Source organism: Anarhichas minor, unplaced genomic scaffold (genome assembly GCF_050575085.1).
Source record: "Anarhichas minor isolate MPS153535 unplaced genomic scaffold, ASM5057508v1 ptg000079l, whole genome shotgun sequence".
In the NCBI taxonomy this organism is placed as follows: Eukaryota; Metazoa; Chordata; class Actinopteri; order Perciformes; family Anarhichadidae; genus Anarhichas; species Anarhichas minor.
Window position 1 is genome coordinate 2,364,252 of NW_027466525.1, and position 25,749 is coordinate 2,390,000.

Here is a 25,749-nt window from a genome sequence, read left to right on the forward strand (position 1 = left end):
TCACACAGACAGACAGTCCAGTAAATGCAACATGCTTTTATTCTTGCAATGTGTGAAGTAAATAAGAAGAGCAATATGCTGTACAAATATTTTCAGGTTACATTATGACATTAGTTGAATCGGTACGTGCACTTTTATTATGTGTCTTCCTTTTATAGGCTCCGATTTGTTTTGAAAAATGTGTAAAATTAGAGAATATATTTATTTTCCTGATACGCTGGCAGGTGGATCACATAAGACACAACTTCCCGGGGTGATATAACGTGTGCGCGTTGCATTCTCAGGAATGTAACATTGAAGTGTGAAACCACAAGAGAAGGAGAGATAAGGTCCATTATGATATGTGATAATAAAACTAGAGAAGCATTGAAAATGTGTTTGATTTCTGTACACACCGATGATGAATGACATGGATGAATATGAAAACTGATCGACCATTAACATATTGGCTAAATTAACATGGTTAGAGATGTCTGCCTACTCTCTAATATACTGGAACTAGATGGCACTCAGCTTGTGGTGCTCAAGCCCCAAAAAGTACATCTGAAAAACTCAGCAGCACTGTCTGTTTCCGGATACGGTTGGCGGGTGTAGTTTGGTAAAAAGAAAATTGTTCCTAAACAAAACTGGTCTGAGGATTATCTTGAGTAACCGATCATGATTTCTAGAAAAGAGACATCGGTGTCTAGTTTTTTAAATGTATAATTTTGGCGCTTTGAGCACCACAAGTCGAGTGTCATCTAGTTCTGTTACATTCAAGTAAAGGCAGACATCTCTACGGCCCATATGGCCAAAGCTCTGTGGTGAACTGTCCCTTTAAGCTATGATCGCACCATGAGACTCAGATGAACATCACCAATGTAAAATGTCATTGTTTTACATTATGAGCCTCCTCAGATCTAATCCAGTCTGGAGCCGTACACCTCCACCTCACACAGGGTCAGGTACTCGCTTCTTCCAGGAATGACGATGTTAATGTAGCGACCGTCCATCCCGTTACACTGGAAGTCTTTTGTGAAACCTCCAGGGATGCTTGAGATCACAGCACACCTAGCGGTAGAAGAAATAACTTTAACTCATCGAATGATCATTTTCATCCTCTAACAAATTAATTTGATAAATACAAGTCACTGCTAAGTTTGCCAAACAAATGTTCTTAGATTTATCCATTAATCCCAAACCTTTTGTTATATTTTAGTTAAAAGGACTGTAAACTATACCTGGGATTGTTGTTGCCATTGTTTTCAAGCGAATCTCCAATGAGGATCTCAGCTCCATTAAGTCGTTGTGGCAAAGAATCTATAACGTTGGTTATGTTGACAGAAAACACTTTATGGGTTTTGCCCAGGTCCAGTCGCCACCAGGGGTTAAAGTCGGCCTCTGTGTGGGAACAAGAAGCCTGATTCCAGTAGCTGGCACGATTCCCATCTATGACGTTATTTGCGACACCTGTAGAATACAGTGACGACTGTGTGGCTTTTCCTTGGAGTGCCAGGTTCTCTCCTGGATAAAAGGACAAATTTGCAAACATCAGCCCTGATGGATAGTTTAACGTGATGCTTTCTGCACAAAGTTGCCCCAATCTGTAAATATTTTTTAAACTGATGTTCACAACTATTTGCACAGTGTTGCCATTTTCCAGCTTTCCAGAAGAAACAGCAGTAAAAGATGGAGAAGTCATGGAAAGTTGTGACGATGCCTGTTGTTTATTTGGATCGGCACTGCAAAACTTGAGGGATGCACCAGCAGCTAGCAGCAGTAAATGTGTCGATTGGGTTTTATGTATTATGAATTTGCAAATCTTAACTTTTCAGAAAATGTTTCTGTTTACGTTCTACCAGTTTTAAAGATATTAATTCATTTTAAAAATAAACCAGCTGGCTGGTGATTCTCACTATGTTTTAGATTGTTAGATAATTTAGATAGTTAGAGATAAATAAATGAGGCGGCATCACATAGAAAATCACATCTTGTGTGGCTTCAGCCTCATGTTCAGTTCTCACCAGTTGGCGCACGGTACCCGTAGACTTCCACTTCACAGAGTGTAAGAATTCTTTTTGTACCAGGTAGCAGCACAGTCACATAACGTCCCTCCACAGGTCTGGTAAAAGTGATTTTTAAAGACCTGCCTGCTGCGATATGAGAAATCACACCAACCCTAAAAGAGAGAGAGGAAGCATTCATACGTTTTATAGGTGGGGTGCTTGACAGGTATACAGCAATATAAAGTAATAAATAATACCAACACTTAACCTGCTGGAGAAAGAGTAGAGACGGTATTTTATACAGCACATGCCACATGTTCAATGAGTGTTGCTATCATTTGGTGATCGACTAGATAATAGATCATACGATGAGCTGTTGCAGGATCTGGGTGGCTTACGTCTGCTAAACAATTTCCTTAGTGAAACCCTGCATTTAGGAAGTCCTTCAGCATCATGAAGGACTCCTCTCACCCTTTTTTTGACCCGCTGTCTTCAGCGAGATGGCTGAGGAGTATCAAGTCACCCCCAGGTTCAAAATCAGCTTTTCTTCCACAGTCGTTTGTCTCCTGAACTTTCATACCTGTCTTCTGTGAGGCACACAGAAAAATAATGGGCTGCTTTCCAGCAGACCAAGAAAAAATGCTCGAAGTCTGAATGAATGTTAAAGACTTTGAATGCACAGTGATGTCTGCTTTAGAAAGCAGGGTGATGGCATGGTTGATAGTTGCTGCTCCTATTGTTCTATGCTGGTTGTTATTGCTTTATCTTCATTTATAAGATACTATATTTCGTTCATCATATTTAATTCTATCATATCTTAAGGAACTTATAGTAACATATTACCCCACTAGAGAGCTGCGCTCCCTGAATGCAGGGTTACTTGTGGTTCATAGGTTCTCAAAAAGTATGAGGGGAGCTAGAGCATTGAGTTATAAAGCTAATTATTTGTGGAACCAGCTTCCAGTTTCAGTCCGGGGGGCCGACACACTCACTATATTTAAGAACAGGCTTAAGCCTTTGCTCTTTGATAACGCTTATTGTTGGGGCTGGCTCAGGTTTATAATTAGGGCTGGCTCAGGTTTAAAGTTAGGGCTGGCTTAAGTTTAAAGTTAGGGCTGGTTTAAGTTTAAAGTTAGGGCTGGCTTAAGTTTAAAGTTAGGGCTGGCTTAAGTTTATAGTCAGCGGAGTCTTTGTGCATTCTCACCCTGCAGGTTTCCACAGATCGTGGTTACACCTGGACCGTGGTCGTACCTCCTACCATGGCCCTGCTGACGCCTACTGCTACTATTATTAATATTAGTCACATTTCTATATTACTGATACCATCAATGCTGTTATTATCATTAATACTGTATTATATCCACTGCTGCTGTTATTATTACTAGTTTTAATTTTTCCATCATTATTCTGTTTACTACTCTTATTATATGAATCATTTGTCATATGCATTGATTGTATTATAAATCTATTATGTTGTTCATTCTGTACACATGACATCTATTGCACTTCTGTCCATCTTGGGAGAGGGATCCTTCCTCTGTTGCTCTCCCTAAGGTTTCTTCCTTTTTTCTCCCTGTTTAAATTTTTTTTGCGGGAGTTTTTCCTGTTCTGATGTGAGGGTCCTGGGACAGAGGATGTCGTATGTGTACAGATTGTAAAGCCCTCTGAGGCAAATTTGTGATTTTGGGCTATACAAAATAAATCAAATTGAATTGAATTCCTGCTGTTTTTGCATGACCTGTAAGGAGAGGAATGACAATAAACTCAAACTTGACATGAAACTTGATTACGTTCACTCACACTGGGTTTGCGGCACCATTGTCTCGTAAAGAGTTGCCGATGTGAATCTCTGCCCCGTTGATCCTCTCCTGGCAGCAGTCCACTCTGTTGGTGACGATGACGAAGGTGACGATGTAGGACTCCAGCAGGTCCACTCTCCACCAGGGGATGGTCTGTTCAACAGTGTGGGTGCATGATCCAGCATTGTAGTTAGATTCACGATTTCCATCGATAGCGTTGGAAGCAGATGAATAAAAGTTTGGATAACGATTTGACTGGGTTGCTTTTCCACGCAAGGCCACATTTTCTGTTAATGAGATAGTGGAAATACACTGTTTGAAAATTACCAAACCTGCAATAACCTTTTTCTTGGCCACTTGGGGGGAGCAGAAACCAGTTGTGAACACAACATATAATATATCACCACCATATAAATTGATCTGGCAAACTTGTTAGCAAATGGTTGCTTATTGACACATCTAACTGTTACAGATCAACATGATCGGGTAATGTTTGAGTCCACCTGATGAATCAACGTAGTATTTTGGCAGGTCGTGAAATACGATCTTTTGGTTTCTTGTACAGCGACTTGAATTGTCTGTTTCCTTCATGTCTCTCAGCACAAAAACAATGTCAATGGAAAGTCAATTTTGGTGGCGGACACACACATTAAACTTATCTACGTACATTACAGCTAGTCCAGACTGAATGTCGTACAAAAGAAGCAAAAAGAAAGAATATAATAATCAGCAAAACACATTTTTGAGTGAAGAGAGACTTTAATGTTGTAGAACAAAGATATCACAAATATAGCCAGATCATACTTACGATAGGTGTAAGCCGAGCACGTCCCCAGGAGGAGCAGCAAAGGCAGAACTGAACTGTGTTTCATTGTTCTGGTTGAGACATGCAAGAGAGTCAATAACAGAATTAATCTGAAGGAATAAACATATTCTTGAATACTGGTTGAAATTTACAACAATCTTTGTTCCAGATGTTCGATATCCAAAGTGCACAAACTGAATCAACTGTTATAAGAAGAATAACTGGTGGCAAAGAAGAAACTTTTGTATTTAAAAGCATCGTAATTCAACTTCAACATACCTTGACTTGCAAAATTGACTCAGAAGAAGACGAGGAGCCGCTGTTTATGTTATGTTGGTGAATTTGATTGAATGTGGACCACACAGGGATATTTATGTGCACCTCTTATCGTGGCACATTCTGTTGATCATTGATGATTTACCACAGATGACTTGTCTTTGTCCTTGTAGATAAGGCTCATTTCGGCTATCAGGCAGATCAGGGATCCGGAGCTTTTAACGATATTAAAGTGTGATTTAAATAAACTTGAGCTTAGCTAAAAACCCACATTACAGTAAATACTATTCCAGCACCGAGAGGTTAAAAGGTTTTAAAGAATAAGGCGGGGCAAATGTCAAATTTCCCTTTTAGTCCAGGCGATATGTGAAATTGATCTTCACTTTTTCCTTAAAGCATGGAACTTGCTACACTTGTACAGTTTGGGGCACTAACTGTTTTCATGTCACAGTTTGATGTTTGCCTTCTCTCGAATATAAAGGCAATATATGGCACTCGGATTGTGCTGCTCAAATAAGCAGAAAATCCAATGAAAAGACCAAAATCAACAATCGTACTATAAGTATTGTCTTTGTCATCAAAGCTTAATATACTTTATTCCTCTGTGTCTTAGTCTTCCAAAAATGATCAAACAGCCACATTGTTGCACTGATTAACAAGTTCCTTCATTATCATGAACACAAACACTGTAGTTTAGTTAGAAAAGCCCATCATCAACTGAAAGGATGGGGTACTTAAAACTACATTTTGACAAAATCTGGTTACAGGTTACATCACAAAATTAGTTAAATGTTGACTGCAACAATCTAAACATGCACTTTTATCATGCGTCTTCCTTTTATAGGCAACCTTTTGTTTTAAAAAAATGTTGTTTACTGTAACTTCCCGAATAAATCAGTTTGTACTTCCTGGTCAGATAAACACAGAGATAAAACAGTAAAATTAGAGAACATTTATGTTTATAATTCGCCGCAAGGTGGATGATATGAGACACAACTTCCTGGTTTGATTAGATAACGTTTGTACTTTGCATTACCAGGGATGTAATATCGATGCTGTAAAGGCAAACAACCAATGAAGTGTGAAACCACATGAAGACAAAGGAAGGGAGAATAGGTCAATAATAATTGTCCAGAAATCCAATGAAAAGACAAAAAATGAGCGATGAATTGATCCTAATAAGTATTGTCTTTGTAACCGATATATCTTATTCCTCTGTCCAATAGAGCTCCATTGTCCAAAAACTATTAAAAACACATCAATGAGCCACACTGTTGCACTGACTGACATTACCATGAACACAAACACTTTGCTTTTGAAAAGCACAGTATCAGCTGAAAGAATGTGGGTCTTACAACTAGATTTTCATGAAGGAAAAGCTTCTCAAGATATTAAGCAATTTATAAATTCATTTTTAAAATTCCAATTTTTTTAGCAAGTAGTAATTCGTTTCAATGGAGTCATTTACTAAATCAGATTCCACCATTGAAATCCACTTCTTATATGCAGTATATATATATATATATATATATATATATATATATATATATACAGTATATATATATATATAAGAAAACATACTTAATATTATTATATTACAGTTCTGCTACGCACTGTTGCTTTAATTATTACAAGTTGATTTGGGTTGTATTATCAAAGAGGGAAGAAGCACATTGCGCAAAAAAATAAGTAAATCTGCAACTAAGCATTTTCAGCATTAACGGTCAAATTCTTCAGGTCAAAAGCACATAGAAAAAGGCTGACAACAGCTATTTTCTTCACATGGCAGTTAAAGAGCACATTGGGAAAGACCTCTCCAAAACCACACAAACACCTTTAAAGTATCATAGAGTGAAGTCTTGAGTAAGGAGCATCAGGCTGGACTGACCGCTTTGCTTCTCTGAACTGAAGTTGTTGGTTATATCTCCGTATTATACTTCACCAGTTGATGAAGTGCTGATTATTTATCCATTCTCAACCAATCCTCCTGCTGTAATGGTCCATTTTAATCAAGCCATGGTCTGCAGAGGTCGTGAAGGATGTCCAGTAAGCAATGATAGAAAAAGTACTCATACGAGTTACTTCAGTAAAAGTAACAACACCACTCTGTGAAGAACACTCTGTTACAAGTAAAAGTCTTGCATTCAAAATGTTACTTCAATATAAGAACTAAAGTACTAAAAGCAAATGTAATTGAAGTATCAAAAGTACACGTTAGGCAGAGTAGCCCCTTTGAGAGTGTTATATTATTATTATTATACAGAATATTATTACAGATAAGCAGTAGTTTAATACCTCAGCTGGTTGAGGTGGGGCTATTTTATGACTACATTATACACTGATGGATGGTTTAATCTATAATAATACATCATACTTCATCAATTGATCACGTTTTGATTGTGAAATCATAATCTGCAAAGTAACTTTAGTTTTCATACAAATTAAGTGGAGTCAAAAGTGCAATATTTCCCTCTGAGGAGTAGTGTAGTAGAAGTATAAAGTAGTATAAAATGGGAAAAATCATATAAAGTACCTCAAAATTGTAAGAACAGTACAAAGTCTTGAACCAATATCATCGGTAATGAATTGATGTGTGTGATCTTTGGCACACTTCTGTAGATGCACTTCTGAAATTGAGTCACGAGTTCAGGGAAGGGAAATACATGTGCATGGGAGTAAACCGATGGCATGTGATTGGATAAGAGTTGAAGATGAATATGATCTGATTTCTGATGATTGGTTGGATACGGTTTCACCGAGACGCATATAAAGAGCACGGGAACTGTTTAGGTTTTAGGTGTTTGGAAGCTTTTTGCTTCTTCATTGAATCATCCGACTGTTGGGGACTCCAGGTAACACTTTTCATTTCTTTGTTGCATCAGATCATCTTCCTGCATCAGTTTCTGAGTATCTTTAGCATGTGGATATGTACCTCTGGAGCACATGGAAGCAAATAATAGTTGTAAAGGTTTTAACTATAATTGTGAAATGTAACTGAATACTTATACTATGTATATGCACTCTCCTTTGTACTACATCTGCTGAACAGCAGTTTCCCTCTGGATGAAGTTCTATCTAATCTTATTGTTGAATTATAACACATTCACAATTATTGTTATAATCACTCCTCCAGAATTCCAATAGGACACATATTACACAAGTAATAATGAATAATAAGACGTGTCATTTAAAATAAATATGGTTTATAAATGATTCTCTCAACCAGAATAATGAAACTCAGCATTTTGGTTCTCCTGCTCCTCCTGGAGACATGCTCAGCTAACACTTATGGTGAGTATGATCTGAGAGTATGTGTGACGTCTTTATTGTCAATCATCACCAGGAGGTGCACGTAGGTCTGTTTTGTTAGCAAGAAAAGTAACAAGTATATTTATAAAAATTAACTCTTTAACTGTCGGGAGTTTAGTTTTTTCTCCAAAATCATTGGAGTTGTGGTGAAAGGAAGCAAGACTTTTTTTTTGGCTTAATTTGAGTTTTTTATACGGTAATATGATTATGTTGATTTTGAAATCGTACTTGTGTTCTTCATAAAAATGAATTTACCTCCTCACATTAAACTGCATTGGCAGACCAACTTCCTCGTTTCTGTAAACTTGTCTGCAACAACTTCCTGCAGGATTTAGCAATGAGCAAAAAGTTGCCATGTGGCTCATCAGACTTAAGGAAACACATGCAAAGAGACAAACAAATCAACACATCTTTCCACCAATTCCACAACAATTAATCACAGAGAAACAAATTCATCAATTTGGCAACACATGCAAACACAACTAAATACACAAACGCACTATAGTTGACTACATAACAGTGATGGTTTAAGTTTAAACCAAGAGTATATAATGTTGAAACACATGGTCTATATCACACTAAGACATGGAGTAATACGTTGTTAGACACAGATTTATGCTTCACAATTCACTTAGATCTTCCTTTATATCTCTTATGTGTTTTTCAACCGTCTCATTCCCAGAGAACGTGGCCTTGCGTGGAAAGGCGACCCAGTCAGACCGTTGGGAGCACGCGTTTGGAGCTGCTTACAATGCTATTGATGGAAACCGTGATGGTATTTACGCTTCGGGATCATGCACCCACACTGACCTAGAGACCAACCCCTGGTGGAGAGTGGACCTGCTGGACTCCTACATCGTCACCTCCGTCGTCATCACCAACAGAGGAGACTGCTGCGAGAACAGGCTCAACGGGGCAAAGATTCACATCGGCAACTCTTTAGAGAACAACGGTGCTGCAAACCCAGTGTAAGAAAATATATCCCGTGATCAAAACAGACAGTTAGCTGCAAGCTGCAGGTGATTTTGCTCTGTAGTTTTGCTTGCAGTCAGTATATGATAACACAAGAGACAGAATTTGAGGGTCATAGTGAAATTTGACAACACAAATATGAACTTTTCTCAAATAAAGAGAGAGAAATAATTTTCCTGCTTGTAAAGGAAAGACGGATTAACTAGCTTTCATATCCGCGTCACTCCCAAATCCTAATTCTTAAAGGGGCCGCACACAATGGATGGAGAATGGACCTGACAGTGTCAACTTTATATCGTTAAATATGATGATGGCTGTTGGATTGTAATCTGAAGGGGGAGAAAACATACAAACCAGAACGCACGCACATATGTAGCATGTTAGAGCTATAAATAACTTGTCCATGTGAGAAACAATAGTTTAATGACATCACCAAAATAAAAACATTTTCTTTTTCTTTTTCTTTTTTTAAAGCCAATAATGCCAAATTATTTGGGGGGGCTAAAGAACATTTGAGGGGGGCTTCAGCCCCCCTAAAATAGGCCTAACGCCGCCCCTGATGGCCGGGCTGGTTATGCGTGCTTTTTGTGCATGTTCATGTTAGTGCATGGTTCATGGCAACGCGGCAGTGTAGCGCCCACTTTCCGGTTCCCCCTCGCGTAAACACTGTTTGCGCTGTTAGCTGCAAGCTGCAGGCTCAGCTGTCGCCATGTGGAGGCGATAGATATGTGGCACCTTTAGATGCTATTTACACAAATATATACAGTATATAAATGTAAATTTTTTTTCTAAGTATCATTATGCTAATACGTGAGGAGAATTCAACTTTCAAGAATCAAACAACAAGCTTGTTTCTTTCATCTTCATGTTAAAGGACTACAGGTATAACATGTGATTCATGTGCTGTTCTCTCTCTCTCTCTCTGTTAGGGCTGGTAAGATTACTAGAACGGATCCAGGCGAATCGGTTACTCTGACTTTCACCGAACGTGTGGAGGGACGTTACGTGACTGTGGTTGTACCGGGTTCACAGAAATACCTCACACTCTGTGAAGTGGAAGTCTACGGGTACCGGGCCCCGACTGGTGAGCATTTGAGCTATTACATGAATTAGTGTGCAGTGACATCGTATCTATAAACTGTGGTGTCAGCCAGTAGATAAAACATAAAATATGAAAACTGTTTTTATGTTATTAATGTTATTCACATTGTATGCTTATACTACATTTGCATTAAAAATAATCATATTGTAGCGACCCTCGATAAGGAAAGCTACGAGACGTTATCTTGCTTGTTGCACTTTATGAGTGAACAGAACACAGGCTACTGTGGGCCGCAGCCTACGCCAAACAACAGTCAACACTGCTACACGTTCTCTTAACATGCTCGACAAAGCGCTCCCGGTCATAGACGAGCTCTACACAAGCTAGCAGGACAACAGCAAAAACATCCCACCTCACTCTCTCTGCCAATCCCAGGTACCCTCACTTGTGCCACCCATCCCCATAGGTAGCTAGGATGATTGACAGGTTCAACAGCTGCACGTGTCATGAGACCTTCACTGACCTCCTGAACTCAGTAAATGCAATAACCATTACTCTTATCTTAAACAACTTCTGTCAACCTGTTATAACATAACATGACAGGTTAACATTACAAGTCACCCAGTCCGTTACAGTACCCCCCCCCCCCCCCACACCTCAAAGTTCTTCGCAAAACAAAGTCTCTCAGGTGGCCAGGGGGCCTTCGGTTCCTCTGAGGCCGCCTCCGTCCTGTGGGGGGAAGGGGAAGTGGTTGAGAGGGAGTTGGGACCAATGGCAGGGAATGGGGAGGGGGAGGGAGGGTCTGGGCCAGGGACACCAAGGGGGTCTGTGAAGGGGGTCATCGGTTTTTGTCCTATATTATGTCGGCAAATTCATTCACATTTTCTTGATGAGTCATTGGAGATATTAAATTGAACATTGCAAGAAAAACAAAAACAGCATCAGAAGTCACACATGTATGTGCATTTTCTTTTGCAGGAGAGAACCTGGCCCTCGGAGGAAAAGCCTCACAGTCGTCACTGTATGAGTTTGGCACTGCATATAACGCCATAGATGGGAATCCTAGCAGCAAGTGGGAGCACGGCTCCTGCACTCACACAATGAACGACATCAACCCCTGGTGGCGACTGGATCTGCGCAAAACCCACAAAGTGTTTTCTGTTAAGATAACCACCCGAGTGGAAGACTCGGACCGACTCAATGGAGCCGAGATCCACATTGGAGATTCCCTTGACAACTTCGGCAACAACAACCCCAGGTAGTTTACAACTTTCTTTACAGCTGCTCTTTGTTACAGACTGAAAGATCTCAGCTACTACTGGATGGATTGCTGAGACATTTTGTTCAGACGTTAACTTCTAAAGTACCGATAGCAGAACCTCCAGACCTTATCAATACGCACTTTAGAACCGGGGCCCATTTAGAACCAAGTTTCAGAGGGCATCTCTTATTACAATGGATGAAATGACGATGCATAGTGAAAGTGATTAATCCACTGATAACTAAGTATTGATTTTACTTTGTTGTGCTGCCCCCATGTGGCCAAAAAATGAAGTATTTTAGAAAGAAACCTCTGGTATCACAAAATAAACTTGAGACCATCACTTACAAAACATAATCGGCTTCGCTCCAAGCTACACCTCTGACCTAGCAAGCCCTTTACTTTACATTAGTAAAGTACATTTACATTACTGCTTTGTGCTCTTTGTTAAAGTGACAGAGACCAACCTTTTTTGAAGTCAACAACGTAATTTCTGTTTCTTCTGCCAGGTGTGCTGTGATCACAAGTATCCCATCAGGTGGTGTCGAAGAGTTCCAGTGTAATGGGATGGACGGTCGTTATGTCAACATATTCATCCCGAGAGAAGAGTTTCTGAGTCTGTGTGAGGTGGAGGTGTATGGCTCTCCCCTGGATTAGGGATGAAGAAGTTCACAATAATCAAAAAGCACTTCTTTTGTAAACTATGACAGTGATTCCATTGTGAGATTTATTCATGGCACTACTTGGTGCGTAAGTTTAAATTTCTAATGCTGTTGTTGAGTTGTTTTTTACCAAACCTTTTGTTTACTGTCACTACCTGCTGCATGATAAAACTGTCTGTCATCAATACTGAAATACAATTAAATCATTAACACGGCCTCCTCTTTTCCCTAAGTTTCAGTCCTGGGGGCAGACACACTCGCAGGTTTGCCTTGGACCAGCCGCTAGATATGATGCTATAGGCCTAGACTGCTGGGGGACTTCATAGGATACACTGAGCTCCTCTCTGCTCTTCTCTACCTCATTCTGAATGAATTTGTGTCCCATTAATGCACATTACTAACTTTGCTTCTTCGCCACGGATCGTGGTTACACCTGGACCGTGGTCGTACCTCCTGCCATGGCCCTGCTGACGCCTACTGCTACTATCATTATTATTATTATTAGTCACATTTCTGTTACTATTACTGATACCATCAATGCTGATATTATCATTAATACTGTATTATATCCACTGCTGCTGTTATTCTTTTTCCATCATCCTGCTTACTACTCTGATTATATGAGTCATTTACTGTATGTCATATGCATTGAATGTGAAACTGTTATGTTGTTCATTCTGTACACATGCCATTTATTGCCCTTCTGTCCATCTTTTTTATCATTTTTCTCCCTGTTGAAGGATTTCTTTGGGGACCTGTACTGATGTGAGGGTCCTGGGACAGAGGATGTCGTATGTTGTACAGATTGTAAAGCCCTCTGAGGCAAATTTGTGATTCTTGATTTTGGGCTATACAAAATGAATTAAATTGCTTAAGTTGCTTTTCCACACAAGGCCACATTTTCTGTGACTGAGATAGTTGAAATACACATGAAAATATTTGATGGAAAAATATTTGAAAATTACCAAACCTGCAATAACCTTTCTTGGCCACTTGGGGGCAGCAGAAACCAGTTGTGAACACAACATATAATATATCACCATCTTTTAAATTGATTTGGCTAACTTGTTAGCAAATGGTTGCTTTTTGAACTAACTGTGAGTGAAGAGTGAAGCCAATGCGGAAGTCTCTTAAACTTGCATTCTCTCTAATGGCCATTAGGGGGCGACTCCTCTGATTGCAAAATGGAAGACTGATCGAATAGAAGTCTATAAGAAAATGACTACTTCAAACTTGATTTATTCCCTCAGCAAACATTGTAAACATGAGTTCATTGTCTCTATCTCTAGTTTCAAGTCTTCTTCAATACAGCATGATGTTCATTTCGTAAATGATGGTCCATTTAGAGTCAAATAGACCATAAAGCAGAGTGTGCTTTAGGGCGGGGCTAATGTGATTGACAGGTCGCTACCAGAGCTGTATACGGCGTCTCTACGTCACTCCTCCGCGGTCCAAATATGGTCACTTCGGTTCATTGGTTGCAAAAAAGCCAAGATGGCGACCTCCGTAATCCAAAAACACCAAACACGAGGCTTCAAAACGATAGTCCACAAGCAATGGGTGACGTCACAACGACTATGTCCTCTTCTTATATACAGTCTATGTTATACACTGAAGAAAACATACTTATTTATATTATATTACATTTTTGCTAAGCACTGTTCCTTTAATTATTATGAGTTGCTATGGATTGTATTATCAAAGAGGCACACCAAGAATCATATTTTGGCAGGTAAAGTTGAAGTAAACTGGAGAGAGTTGGATTATGTTTGTGTGTTTTCAGAGAGAGAAACAGAGAAGTAGCAGAGCATTTGAGATGTTGAAACAGAGACATGAAAGAGATGCTGGCAAAACAATTGTAAGTTTTGGGAATAAGCACATTGCGCAAAAAATTAAATAAATTTGCAACTAAGCATTTTCAGCATTAAGGGATAGTATTGTTCAGGTCAAAAGCACATAGAAAAAGGCTGACACCAGCTATTTTCCCTCACATGGCAGTTAAAGAGCACATTGGGAAAGACCTCTCCAAAACCACACAAACACCTTTAAAGTATCATAGAGTGAAGTCTTGAGTAAGGTGCATCAGGCTGGACTGACCGCTTTGCTTCTCTGAATTGAAGTTGTTGGTTATATCTCCGTATTATACTTCACCAGTTTATGAAGTACTGATTATTTATCCATTCTCAACCAATCCTCCTGCTGTAATGGTCCATTTTAATCAAGCCATGGTCTGCAGAGGTCGTGAAGGATGTCCAGTAAGCAATGATAGAAAAAGTACTCATACGAGTTACTTCAGTAAAAGTAACAACACCACTCTGTGAAAAACACTCTGTTACAAGTAAAAGTCTTGCATTCAAAATGTTACTTAAATGTAAGAACTAAAGCACTAAAAGCAAATGTAATTAAAGTATCAAAAGTACACGTTAGGCAGAGTAGCCCCTTTGAGAGTGTTATATTATTATTATTATATAGAATATTATTACAGATAAGCAGTAGTTTAATACCACAGCTGGTTGAGGTGGGGCTATTTTATTACTACATTATACACTGATGGATGGTTTAATCTATAATAATACATCATACTTCATGAATTGATCACGTTTTGATTGTGAAATCATAATCTGCAAAGTAACTTTAGTTTTCATACAAATTAAGTGGAGTCAAAAGTGCAATATTTCCCTCTGAGGAGTAGTGTAGTAGAAGTATAAAGTAGTATAAAATGAGAAAAATCATGTAAAGTACCTCAAAATTGTAAGAACAGTACAAAGTCTTGAACCAATATCATCGGTAATGAATTGATGTGTGTTGTTGTGGAAGTAGTGTACACAAGGAGATGTTTACAACGAATCCAAAGTGTGAGAGTTCATGGTTGACACCTTTGGCAGGTTGACTGATATTTGTCTGGTCTGGGCAAAGTTCTGTTTATCTTTTAACCATGTTCATACGTGGTGGGTATAACGCAACAGTTTATATGAGGTCTCGTACGGTTATTCTACAACAGTGTGATCTTTGGCACACTTCTGTAGATGTACTTCTGAAATTGAGTCACGAGTTTACGAGTTGTTTGTGGTTCAACCCACTGGTTTGATTGGTGGAAACTGACTTAAAGGGGGGTGAATTTTGACTATAAAAGTAATCTGTGAAAAGTAATACATCGGATTTGTTTGGATTTGCTGAACTCGTTGTATGTTGGCGTGTGCTTATTAAAACACTTCCCGCTGGGTTGCAACTTCAATTCGCCGTCTCTTCTCATCATTTTGCCACAACATAATTGGCGCCCCAACGTGTGTTCGAGTCGAGGCTGAGGCATCTTCCACTTCTTCAGCCAACCGACAATCACGCTAGAGGCCACGTATCAGGTAGGAGATTTTCATATCTCACCATAGCTTTATTTCTGTATAGCGTGATTCTCGCTTGTGTGATAGGGTGGGAGTGCCACTCTTTGGCGGAGGAAGAGAGAGGCAGATTGGTGTTAGCGGATAAAAAACTAAAAGTTGAAATGTTGAAATGATTCAATTTGATCTCCAGCTGTAAAAAGAGAGCTCTCTGTAGAAGAGGCCTGGATGTGGCCGTAAGCGAAAACTCGGAGCGCTCCGTGAATCTCTCAAGCTCAAGAGACTGTTGTGCGCTGATGATAAGCGACTGTTGTGCGCTGATGATAAGCGACTGTTGTGCGCTGATAAGCGACTGTTTTGCGCTGATGATAAGCAACTGTTGTGTGCTGATAAGCGACTGTTGTGCGCTGATAAGCGACTGTTGTGTGCTGATGATAAGCGACTGTTGTGCGCTGATGATAAGCAACTGTTGTGCGCTGATGATAAGCAACTGTTGTGTGCTGATAAGCGACTGTTGTGCGCTGATAAGCGACTGTTGTGTGCTGATGATAAGCGACTGTTTTGCGCTGATGATAAGCAACTGTTGTGTGCTGATAAGCGACTGTTGTGCGCTGATAAGCGACTGTTGTGTGCTGATGATAAGCGACTGTTGTGCGCTGATGATAAGCGACTGTTGTGCGCTGATGATAAGTGACTGTTGTGCGCTGATGATAAGCGACTGTTGTGCGCTGATGATAAGCGACTGTTGTGCGCTGATGATAAGCGACTGTTGTGCGCTGATGATAAGTGACTGTTGTGTGCTGATGATAAGCGACTGTTGTGCGCTGATGATAAAGCGACTGTTGTGCGCTGATGATAAGCGACTGTTGTGCGCTGATGATAAGTGACTGTTGTGCGCTGATGATAAAGCGACTGTGTGCTGATGATAAGTGACTGTTGTGTGCTGATGATAAGTGACTGTTGTGCGCTGATGATAAGTGACTGTTGTGCGCTGATGATAAAGCGACTGTGTGCTGATGATAAAGCTATTACTGCAAAAAAGGTTAAAGAACTCCATTGGGAGTATGATACGCAGGTCCTAAAACAAACCCTCTCAGGAAGCCTTCTCTGAGCTCGAGAGAAGTACAAAAGGACTGGCTTAGATTTATATATAACTAAACTAGAATATAAGGAATCTGTTGAGAGTGGTTTCTGTCTTAGGCAGGAAGCTACGCTGACAAGAGACTCAGAAGTTTTGTGCGGAAATCTAATGAGCAGGAAAAGTAATATCTAACTAATAGACAATAGAATGACTGAATACAGTTTGAAAGTGTGCACACGACTGTAACCTACTGACATTACTGATAAAGTAATACTATAGAGGCGAGATTGATAAAGGGAAGAGACATAACTCCCTATAAAAACCCTGAGTTGATAAGGGTGAAATAAAGAGGACATTTGTAACTGTCACAAGCAGACCAACAATAAGAATCTCTCTTTAACAAAGACTTGAGTACAAGCAGTTTAACCAAGCCTCAAATAAGTTGTTACGGTAGAAGTTTCATCGTGATTTTATTGAGTTGCTCTGGTTACAAAGAGACTCTACAGCAGTACACAAGCTCAAAGCTTCCAAACCTAATAGTTCAACTTGTCAATTAGAGTGTATAAAGTTAGTAACACTAGTGTCGTACAGGTTGTATAATTGTAAAGCTTAAAGTAGTTTTTTATTTTTCCCCTCTTTGTTAAAAAATAGTAATTGATGGTAGACGTGAACTGCCGTTTTTCGTTCATTAACTTTACTTCTGTATCACAGGGAGCCAAAAATGTAGTAAATGTATTTTGATTGGCTTGATTAATGTGTTCAAAGTGAAAAAAAAAAAAATATATAGAGTTTGTTTCAATCCATCTGCATATATCCCGAGCTATATTGTGTCCAGATCCTTTTCTGTCTGCAGAAAAAAAAAAAAATTCAAGCTCCGTGTATACTTGGTGGTGGCAGGTTACCCAGATGTGTGTGCTCGCTCTCTCCGTACAGAGAGGAGTAGAGTTGTCATACATATAGACATTGATCATACATGCTTCCTAAATAATCAGAGGAAGAGTGTTGATGGAAAGGGGTTGTGGAGGTCACAGGAAGGATTGTTGGTTGCACTTGGTGCATTGCTGACCATCTCAGAATCGCACAGTGAAGATCACTGTGTGAGGGGGGGAAGTACTGAAAAGGTTAAAAAGACAATATAACATAATAAAAGCTATCCATTTATTTATCAGAATCAACAGCACAATAGCCGGACAGATGTGTCCTGGTTAACATGTAGTATTTATAGAAGATTTGGTGTATCCATTCAAGTTGAACTAAGTCTTGACACGAGTGTTTTGAAGATACTGTAAACGATAAATTGGAGAAAATGGGTAAAAGTCAAAGTGAGTCTGAGCCTGAGCAGCTCGATGCCAAGGTCTTACCTCCAATATTAAAATATATGCGAGACTACTAATCAGACTACCAAACAATTGAAAGAATGGATAAAATGGGTTCCATGAAAAAGGCAGTTTCAGCCTACAAAAATGTTATTAACTCAAAACTTGGTTAAAGCAAAAGGAGAAAGAGGAAGCAGAAATATATGGAATAATGTCTAAGGGAGAAAGAAAGATAAATAAAGGTCAGAAAGACACAAATAAGAAAACAGGGAACAATAAGACAGATAAAATTGATAAAAAAGGAAAATATACTGCCGAACTTTGTTTTGGTTTGTTTTTGTCCTATCTTGGTTACTTGTATGTTCCTTTAAGCCAGCAGGTACCAGAGGTGGTGATCACCCTAAGTGGAGGCTCTGCCTTCCTGGCAACCAGAGCGCTCTCCTAACACACCGAGGAGGAACGAGGACGGCTCGTTCCAGCCACCATTTGTCGTTGGACATCTTGTTTATGTCGAATAAAACTCTTTGCTTTTGGTAAACTATCTGCGTCTCCCTGACTAGGTCATGGCTGTCAGAGCCAGGTCGTGACATGGTCAAGTGGACCCCAGAGAGGGAACCACCGACGCACACACATTACAACACAGAGGGTGAGTTAACTTTAGATTCTGAGTATTTAGTGCAGTATAGACTATGACAAACTAGACAAACACATACCAGATGTACGCAAATTAAGGTTTAAGAAAGTTACCACAAGACAAACACTATTAAAGGTAAAAATGTTCAGAATGTCACAGGCAGGCTGATTACGTGGATTAGATGAGGGATTGAGGAGGTGTTGTTTGGAGAAGTGGAGAAGTTATATTTATTGTATTGTTTACATTTGTTGGACAGAGAATGCTGCTGCTGTCTGTTTCTCTGTCTCCCAAGCAATAAGAGTTGTTTAAGGGGGAGATCACACGTGTGTCCTTGGCATGAGGCCCATGAATGGAGAGGATGTCTGACTGGCTGCACAGTCAGACCCATACTCACTGACCTCAGAAACACAGAGGATCCTGGTAAACTCTACAGAAATAAGGGTGACGTATACAAAACGAGAGGTACATCAATGTCAACAGTGAAAGGAGTAACTCAACTTATGTTTGATAAGAAAACACACACCATGGTTTCAAATGTGTGATGTAAGACAGGTGAGGGGTGCTAGTGTTCACCCAAAATCGTGATCTGCCCAATTTCAAAATCTGATTTCCACTCATGCAAGAAGCAATATCCACTCAATCGAGATATTAATGGTATTACACCCGTTCTTGATTCTTTATTGAAGGTTGGTATAATAATCGAATGTGATGATTCACCGCTGCACGCGCCAAATTTTTCCGGTAAAGAAAATTCGAGACTTGAGGGAACCACCTGAGTGATGATTGTCTAAGATTTACAAGCAGTTAATGTGTCGGTGCACCCACGAGCACCTCAAACTTTAGCTGCAAATGGTCACAAGGCTAGCCTGTCCAAATTGCAATTCGCTCTGGATAAAGTTTCATATCTGGGACATGTGATCACAGCAGAGGGCAAAACCCTCCCTCCCAAGACAATACAGGCAATTCAAACTGTGCCTAAAACCAAAAAACTCAGAAACAGAGGCATCCCTCTATCCATGATTCATGGTAAAGATCTTTATGCGCATGACAAACTGACCTGGACTGACTGCTCGACTGATGCCTTTAATGACAAAGATTTTAATCCTGCTACTCTTTTTCCTACTCTAGCAGATGGAGAGCCACATAACTGTGTTGTTTCTCTTGAACAGGTCTGCACACCGAGACCTGACCTCACAGACACGCCCACCGAATGCTGATTTACAACAGTTAGTGGACGGTTTGGCATCCCGCTTGCCGGACACGGGAGAATGGTTGGTTTTGTTTGCTGTAGTCTCATCATATGACACTCTGTGCAGCGGTAAGTTGCCAGCACACTTTTCTGCTCAAGCTGCAGAACCTGCGGCTCTTACGGAAGGAAGCGTGTAAGCTTGCTGCCGACAAAATAGTTAACATCTACACACAGACTCTCGCTACGCATTTGGTGTAGTGCACGACTTTGGCACCTTGTGGAAACACAGAAGCTTTTGGAAATCATCCGGCGAGCCCATTTCTCACCACCGTCTCGTGGCCGACTTGCTAGAAGCCATATTGCTGCTTAGAAATGTCTGTGTTATGAAATGTGATGCTCACACTAACGCTTCTGATCCCATTTCAACAGGAAATGCTGCAGCTGATGCTGCGACTAGGCAAGCAGATTTTTCAGGCTATTTTTTAGCTCACGAGACTTATGCTAGGTGTGCCTACAGAAATATCCCCCCTATAGTTTTTCCTGCAATGCAACCTGCGGGTTTTTCTGCCCTTATATGAAAGTGAACCTTAGTATTGAGTGATGTTATTTGAATTATCTTACTAACTCAAATGTTCTGTATTGGTATATAATCAAGCACATATAATTAAACATAATCACTTGTGTTGTTGCAATGCTGTGAGGGATCAAAACTTTAGGTTACAGTTCCACCTATTTGACAAAAGTTATATGAAGTTATGGTGGGGGTCAAGTGACCCCCAAAGGGGGGACATGTTGAAGAAAATCATCATATAATTTAGGATTGAACTGAACACATTTGGTTCATAAAAACATTCTTAGGAAGAGATTAAGGCACGCCAGACAAATTGTAACATGTCACTCCAATGTGTGTCCAAACATTTCCCGAACACGAATCGTGTGTTCTGCGAGAAGGTTGTGTTCTGCCAAAAGGTTGTCTTGACCCAAACAGAGTCATGAGAGCATGACATAGTGAAGAGACCAGAGGTGCTCTGTTTGTGGTTCAACCCACTGGTTTGATTGGTGGAAACTGACTTAAAGGGGGGTGAATTTTGACTATAAAAGTAATCTGTGAAAAGTAATACATCGGATTGGTTTGGATTTGCTGAACTCGTATGTTGGCGTGTGCGTATTAAAACACTTCCCGCTGGATTGCAACTTCAATTGGCCGTCTCTTCTCGTCATTTTGCCACAACAGTGTTTGGAAGCTTTTTTCTTGTTCATTGAATCATCCGACTGTTGGGGACTCCAGGTAACACTTTTCATTTCTTTGTTGCATCAGATCATCTTCCTGCATCAGTTTTTGAGTATTTCAAGATTATTGTTATAATCACTCCTCCAGAATTCCAATAGGACACATATTACACAAGTAATAATGAATAATAAGACGTGTCATCTAAAAAATAATATGGTTTATAAATGATTCTCTCAACCAGAATAATGAAACTCAGCGTTTTGGTTCTCCTGCTCCTCCTGGAGACACGCTCAGCTTACACTTATGGTGAGTATGATCTGAGAATAAGTGTGACGTCTTTATTGTCAATCATCACCAGGAAGTGCACGTAGGTCTGTTTTGTTAGCAAGAAAAGTAACAAGTATATTTATAAAAATTAACTCTTTAACTGTCGGGAGTTTAGTTATTTCTCCAAAATCATTGGAGTTGTGGTGAAAGGAAGCAAGACATTTTTTTTGGCTTAATTTGAGTTTTTTATACGGTAATATGATTATGTTGATTTTGAAAATGTACTTGTGTTCTTCATAAAAATGAATTTACCTCCTCAAATTAAACTGCATTGGCAGACCGACTTCCTCTTTTCTGCAAACTTGTCTGCAACAACTTCCTGCAGGATTTAGCAATGAGCAAAAAGTTGCCATGTGGCTCATCAGACTTAAGGAAACACATGCAAAGAGACAAACAAATCAACACATCTTTCCACCAATATGAAGGCAAATCACTGTCAAAATCCGAGAGCACAAATGAGATCCATGCGCGCGCGAAAATCAAACAGTATTTTACTTTGACGAGCGCTTTAACATCACTCCGCAAGCAGAATTCACTCTCGCGCGAGCAGAATTCACTCTCGCGCGAGCAAAAGTCGCTTACTGTCAAAAAGAAAAACTGCTCGCTCGCGAGCAGGTAAAAGACTCGCGAGCGAGCAGTTTTTCTTTTTGACAGTAAGTGGGCGGACCCAGTCGTCATTGTATCTCTACATCTAATTGGTTACAATCCTCATCTTGGGATAGACCGGATATCACTCTGACACAGACGCTGATAGAGGTGGTTTTCAATCCGCCACTAAACACTACTCCACTACATCTCAGGATGTTCTACATTTGTCTGACAGGTTTTGTAAACTTTTCAGACTGTAGAGGCTGATGAAATACAAATTATGTTATTAGAGTTGTTAAATACAATAATTAATAATGTGTTAAAGTCAAGTTGCTCAGATTGGTTTAAATTCACTCCATCATTCTATTACAGACGATGTGTGTTTGATAGTCAAACCTCTTGTGACAAACAGCTCAAAGAAACTATTTGATCTTAATTGATTAAAACATGATGTGATCATATTTAATCATACTGTTGTGTTTACAGAAGAGATATAATATAGTTGTGTATAATATGAGCAACAATTTGGACCTGCTCAAAGATCTGGAGCCAAGATTAGGGACCACTGTTTGTATATTAACTGTTAAATCACTGACAAGTAGTATTCAGATCCTTCACTGCAGTAAACGTACTAATGCCATACTGATGAAACAATAATCCACTACGAGTAAAATACCTGCATTCAAAACCTTAGTCAATGTTATTATCAGCAAAATGTACTTTAAGTGCAGAAAGTAAAAGTACCCGTGCAGTAAAATGTACATTATTTTCCCCTGACCTGCAATCTGAAAATCTTTTGTTGTAACCAATTAGATGTAGAGATACAATGGCGACTGGGTCCGCCCACTTACTGTCAAAAAGAAAAACTGCTCGCTCGCGAGCAGGTAAAAGACTCGCGAGCGAGCGGGTTTAAGCTTCGTGAGCGACTTCTGCTCGCGCGAGACGACATTTTGCTCGCGGAGTGATGTAAAAGCGCTCGTCAAAGTAAAATACGTGCGCGGCTGTTTGATTTTCGCACGCGCATGGATCTCATTTCGCTCTCGGATTTTGACAGTGATTTGCCTTCATACACCAATTCTACAACAAGTAATCACAGAGAAACAAAATCATCAATTTGGCAATACATGCAAACACAACCAAATACACAAACGCACTATAGTTGACTACATAACAGTGAGCTAATGGTCTAAGTTTAAACCAAGAGTATATAATGTTGAAACACATGGTCTGTATCACACTAAGACATGGAGTAATACGTTGTTAGACACAGATTTATGCTTCACAATTCACTTAGATCTTCCTTTATATCTCTTATGTGTTTTTCAACCGTCTCATTCCCAGAGAACGTGGCCTTGCGTGGAAAGGCGACCCAGTCAGACCGTTTGGAGAACGCGTTTTCAGCAGCTTACAATGCTATTGATGGAAACCGTGATGCTAATTACAATTCGGGATCATGCACCCACACTGATCAAATGACCAAACCCTGGTGGAGAGTGGACCTGCTGGACTCCTACATCGTCACCTCCGTCGTCATCACCAACAGAGGAGACTGCTGCGCGGAGAGGATCAACGGGGCACAGATTTACATCGGCGACTCTCTGAACAACCCACTGTAAGAAAATATATCCCGTGATCAAAAAAGACATTTAGCTGCAAGCTGCAGGCTCAGCTGTCGCCATGTGGAGGCGATAGATATGTGGCACCTTCAGATGTTATTACCACAAATATATATAAAAAACATTTTTTTTTATCCTCTTTTGAAAAAAATAAGTATTATCATTACGTGAGGAAAATTTTCAAGAATCAAACAACAAGCTTGTTTCTTTCATCTTCATGTTAAAGGACTACAGGTATAAAATGTGATTCATGTGCTGTTCTCTCTCTCTTTCTCTCTCTCTCTCTCTCTCTCTCTCTCTCTCTCTCTCTCTCTCTCTCTCTCTCTCTCAGGGTTGGTACAATTCCTCGTGCTGGTCTAGGTGAATCGTTTACTCTGACTTTCACTAAACGTGTGGAGGGACGTTACGTGATTGTGGCTGTACCGGGTCCAAATAAAATCCTCACACTCTGTGAAGTGGAAGTCTACGGGTACCGTGGCCCGACTGGTGAGCATTTGAGCTATTACATTTAGTATGCAGTGACATCGCACCTATAAATATTTACTTGTTTTTATATCTTCTGGGTAATATCATATTTTATTTAATCTAATTTATCCGTTTTTACTGTTGTAAAGTATGGTTTTATTACTGCTTTGTGCTCTTTGTTAAAGCGACAGAGACCAACCTTCTTTGGTGTTAAAGTAATTTCTGTTTCTTCTGCCAGCTGCGATGTGATCACAAGTATCCCATCAGGTGGTGTCGGTGAGTTCCTGTGAAATGTGATTAACGGTCATGGGATGGACGGTCATGGGATGGACGGTCGTTACATCAACATATTCATCCCAAGACAAGAGCATCTGACTCTGTGTCAGGTGGAGGTGTATGGCTCTCTCCTGTATTAGGGATGAAGAAGTTCACAATAAAAACCAATAATCAAAAATCACTTCTTTTGTAAACTATGACAGTGATTCCATTGAGATATTTCTTTATGGCACTACTTGGTGCGTAAGTTGTAATGGTCTTGTTAAGCTGTCACTACTTGCTGCATGATAAAACTGTCTGTCATCAATACTGAAATACAATTAAATCATTAACACAGCCTATTGTTCTGTTCATTTCAACCCTTATTGGTCTAAATCAAAACCTTTTTTCTTGCATTTAAAGTTTCATCGACCACAACCGTGTGATACATTCAGCATGTACAGGACATAAAATGTATCATCTTTGGTGGAGGCAATTAAACATAAATGTACCATTATATACTTTTAATTAAAGACACTATTTTAATGAGAGAGTTTTAAGAACTTTGGGCTGTAGACTTGAATCTGCAACAAGACATCCCTCCTAAAGGGAACAGAGATGCTGTGCCGTGGACTGAAGAGTTGCAAACACATGATTTTCACCCAGGAGACCGCTGTTCCTGTCCAGTATTTCCTGAAATATTGTACGGCCATTAACGCACCCTGAAGAAGGAACCAACGACTGCTACCATTTACACAAAATCCACTGCTACAAATGGTTTGGATTGGCTGTTCCAGAACTCACAAACCAACGGTTCTCAATCACTAAAAACACTTCTTTTATGTGCTACAGTACCCCGAATACGCAGCTTTAATAACAAGACTTCCTTTGGCAATAAACAGTATTAAAGAAACACAGAGAGTTCATAATTTCGGAGCGATGGGCCTTCGGAAGGAAGGAAGTTTGTTTTCGGGATAATGGGCTGACGGAACAATTCCATCTGGAAAGGTTTTTAAAAAGCTTCCAAACACAAGAAGATAATTTCCCCCTGTCGTTCCAAAGACTCTTAAAACACTGTTGGCTTCTAAAGAAAACTTCTGAAAGGAATAGTTCACCCAAGAACAGTATTGGTTGTATAAAGCTCTCAACTCCCAGAAAAAAAGTCAGGGAGGATAACCAGGAAATGCTTTGTTACCAATAGTTAAGTGAAGGATTTCCTTGAGCGCATGAATGGATACAAGACACTTGGATAATGCTGTACAGGGATTTCATAACGTTTTACAGATGTTAGATAACCTTTCTGCCGTCTTTTGATCGGCCTCCTTCAAAGTCTGTTTGCATTGATATTAGTGCTGGGTAAGTCAACGCGTTATTATCGCGTTAACGCATTAATTAGTTAACGCCGACAATTATTTTATCTCGCGTTAACGCAGTTTTTTTTTTAAATTATTGAGCATTTATTGACATTTTTAACACAAGAACCGGACAGCGAGCGGTGAACAGCTGTGTTTGTGTGGCGTCTCTTCCTGTTTCATTCACCTACATTCCCCTGGGTCCTAAGTCCCTCCAGGTACCGCTTCTTATCACCGTCTATGTACCAA

At 39.8% G+C, this 25,749-nt stretch overlaps 3 protein-coding genes across 3 annotated transcripts in view; 1 reads left to right on the forward strand and 2 right to left on the reverse strand.

The window, feature by feature from the left end:
• Nucleotides 1-899: 899 nt before the first annotated feature.
• LOC142938091 (uncharacterized) lies at nucleotides 900-4,656 on the reverse strand. The gene is made up of 5 exons (XM_076081302.1): nucleotides 4,593-4,656; nucleotides 3,786-4,071; nucleotides 2,004-2,158; nucleotides 1,221-1,503; nucleotides 900-1,050 (listed from the first exon to the last, which is right to left on the reverse strand). The coding sequence occupies exons 1-5, from the start codon at nucleotides 4,654-4,656 to the stop codon at nucleotides 900-902; spliced, it is 939 nt and encodes a 312-aa protein (XP_075937417.1).
• A 3,068-nt stretch (nucleotides 4,657-7,724) lies between these two features.
• The window catches only part of LOC142937972 (uncharacterized), a 36,291-nt gene continuing 18,266 nt past the window's right edge, over nucleotides 7,725-25,749 (forward strand). The window contains exons 1-7 of the mRNA XM_076081126.1: nucleotides 7,725-8,156; nucleotides 8,857-9,142; nucleotides 10,076-10,230; nucleotides 11,167-11,446; nucleotides 11,959-12,103; nucleotides 23,069-23,424; nucleotides 23,760-23,914. Of these exons, the coding sequence (XP_075937241.1) occupies nucleotides 8,075-8,156; nucleotides 8,857-9,142; nucleotides 10,076-10,230; nucleotides 11,167-11,446; nucleotides 11,959-12,103; nucleotides 23,069-23,424; nucleotides 23,760-23,914 (1,459 nt within the window). The 5' untranslated portion in view covers nucleotides 7,725-8,074. The remainder of the gene's footprint in view (nucleotides 8,157-8,856; nucleotides 9,143-10,075; nucleotides 10,231-11,166; nucleotides 11,447-11,958; nucleotides 12,104-23,068; nucleotides 23,425-23,759; nucleotides 23,915-25,749) is intronic.
• Nucleotides 25,146-25,749, reverse strand: part of LOC142938092 (protein C-mannosyl-transferase DPY19L1-like) — a 3,267-nt gene continuing 2,663 nt past the window's right edge. The window contains exon 4 of the mRNA XM_076081303.1: nucleotides 25,146-25,749. This exon is cut by the window's right edge and continues 1,449 nt beyond it. The gene's annotated coding sequence lies outside the window, so the exon portion shown is untranslated.

Coding starts and splice junctions, on each gene's coding strand:
- LOC142938091 (XM_076081302.1), bottom strand. CDS start 4,656: ATGAAACACAGTTCAGTTCTGCCTTTGCTGCTCCTCCTGGGGACGTGC. Junction 1,504..2,003: donor CGGGTACCGTGCGCCAACTG/GTGAGAACTGAA, acceptor CCTTTTATCCAG/GAGAGAACCTGGCACTCCAA. Junction 1,051..1,220: donor AATGGCAACAACAATCCCAG/GTATAGTTTACA, acceptor TTCTACCGCTAG/GTGTGCTGTGATCTCAAGCA.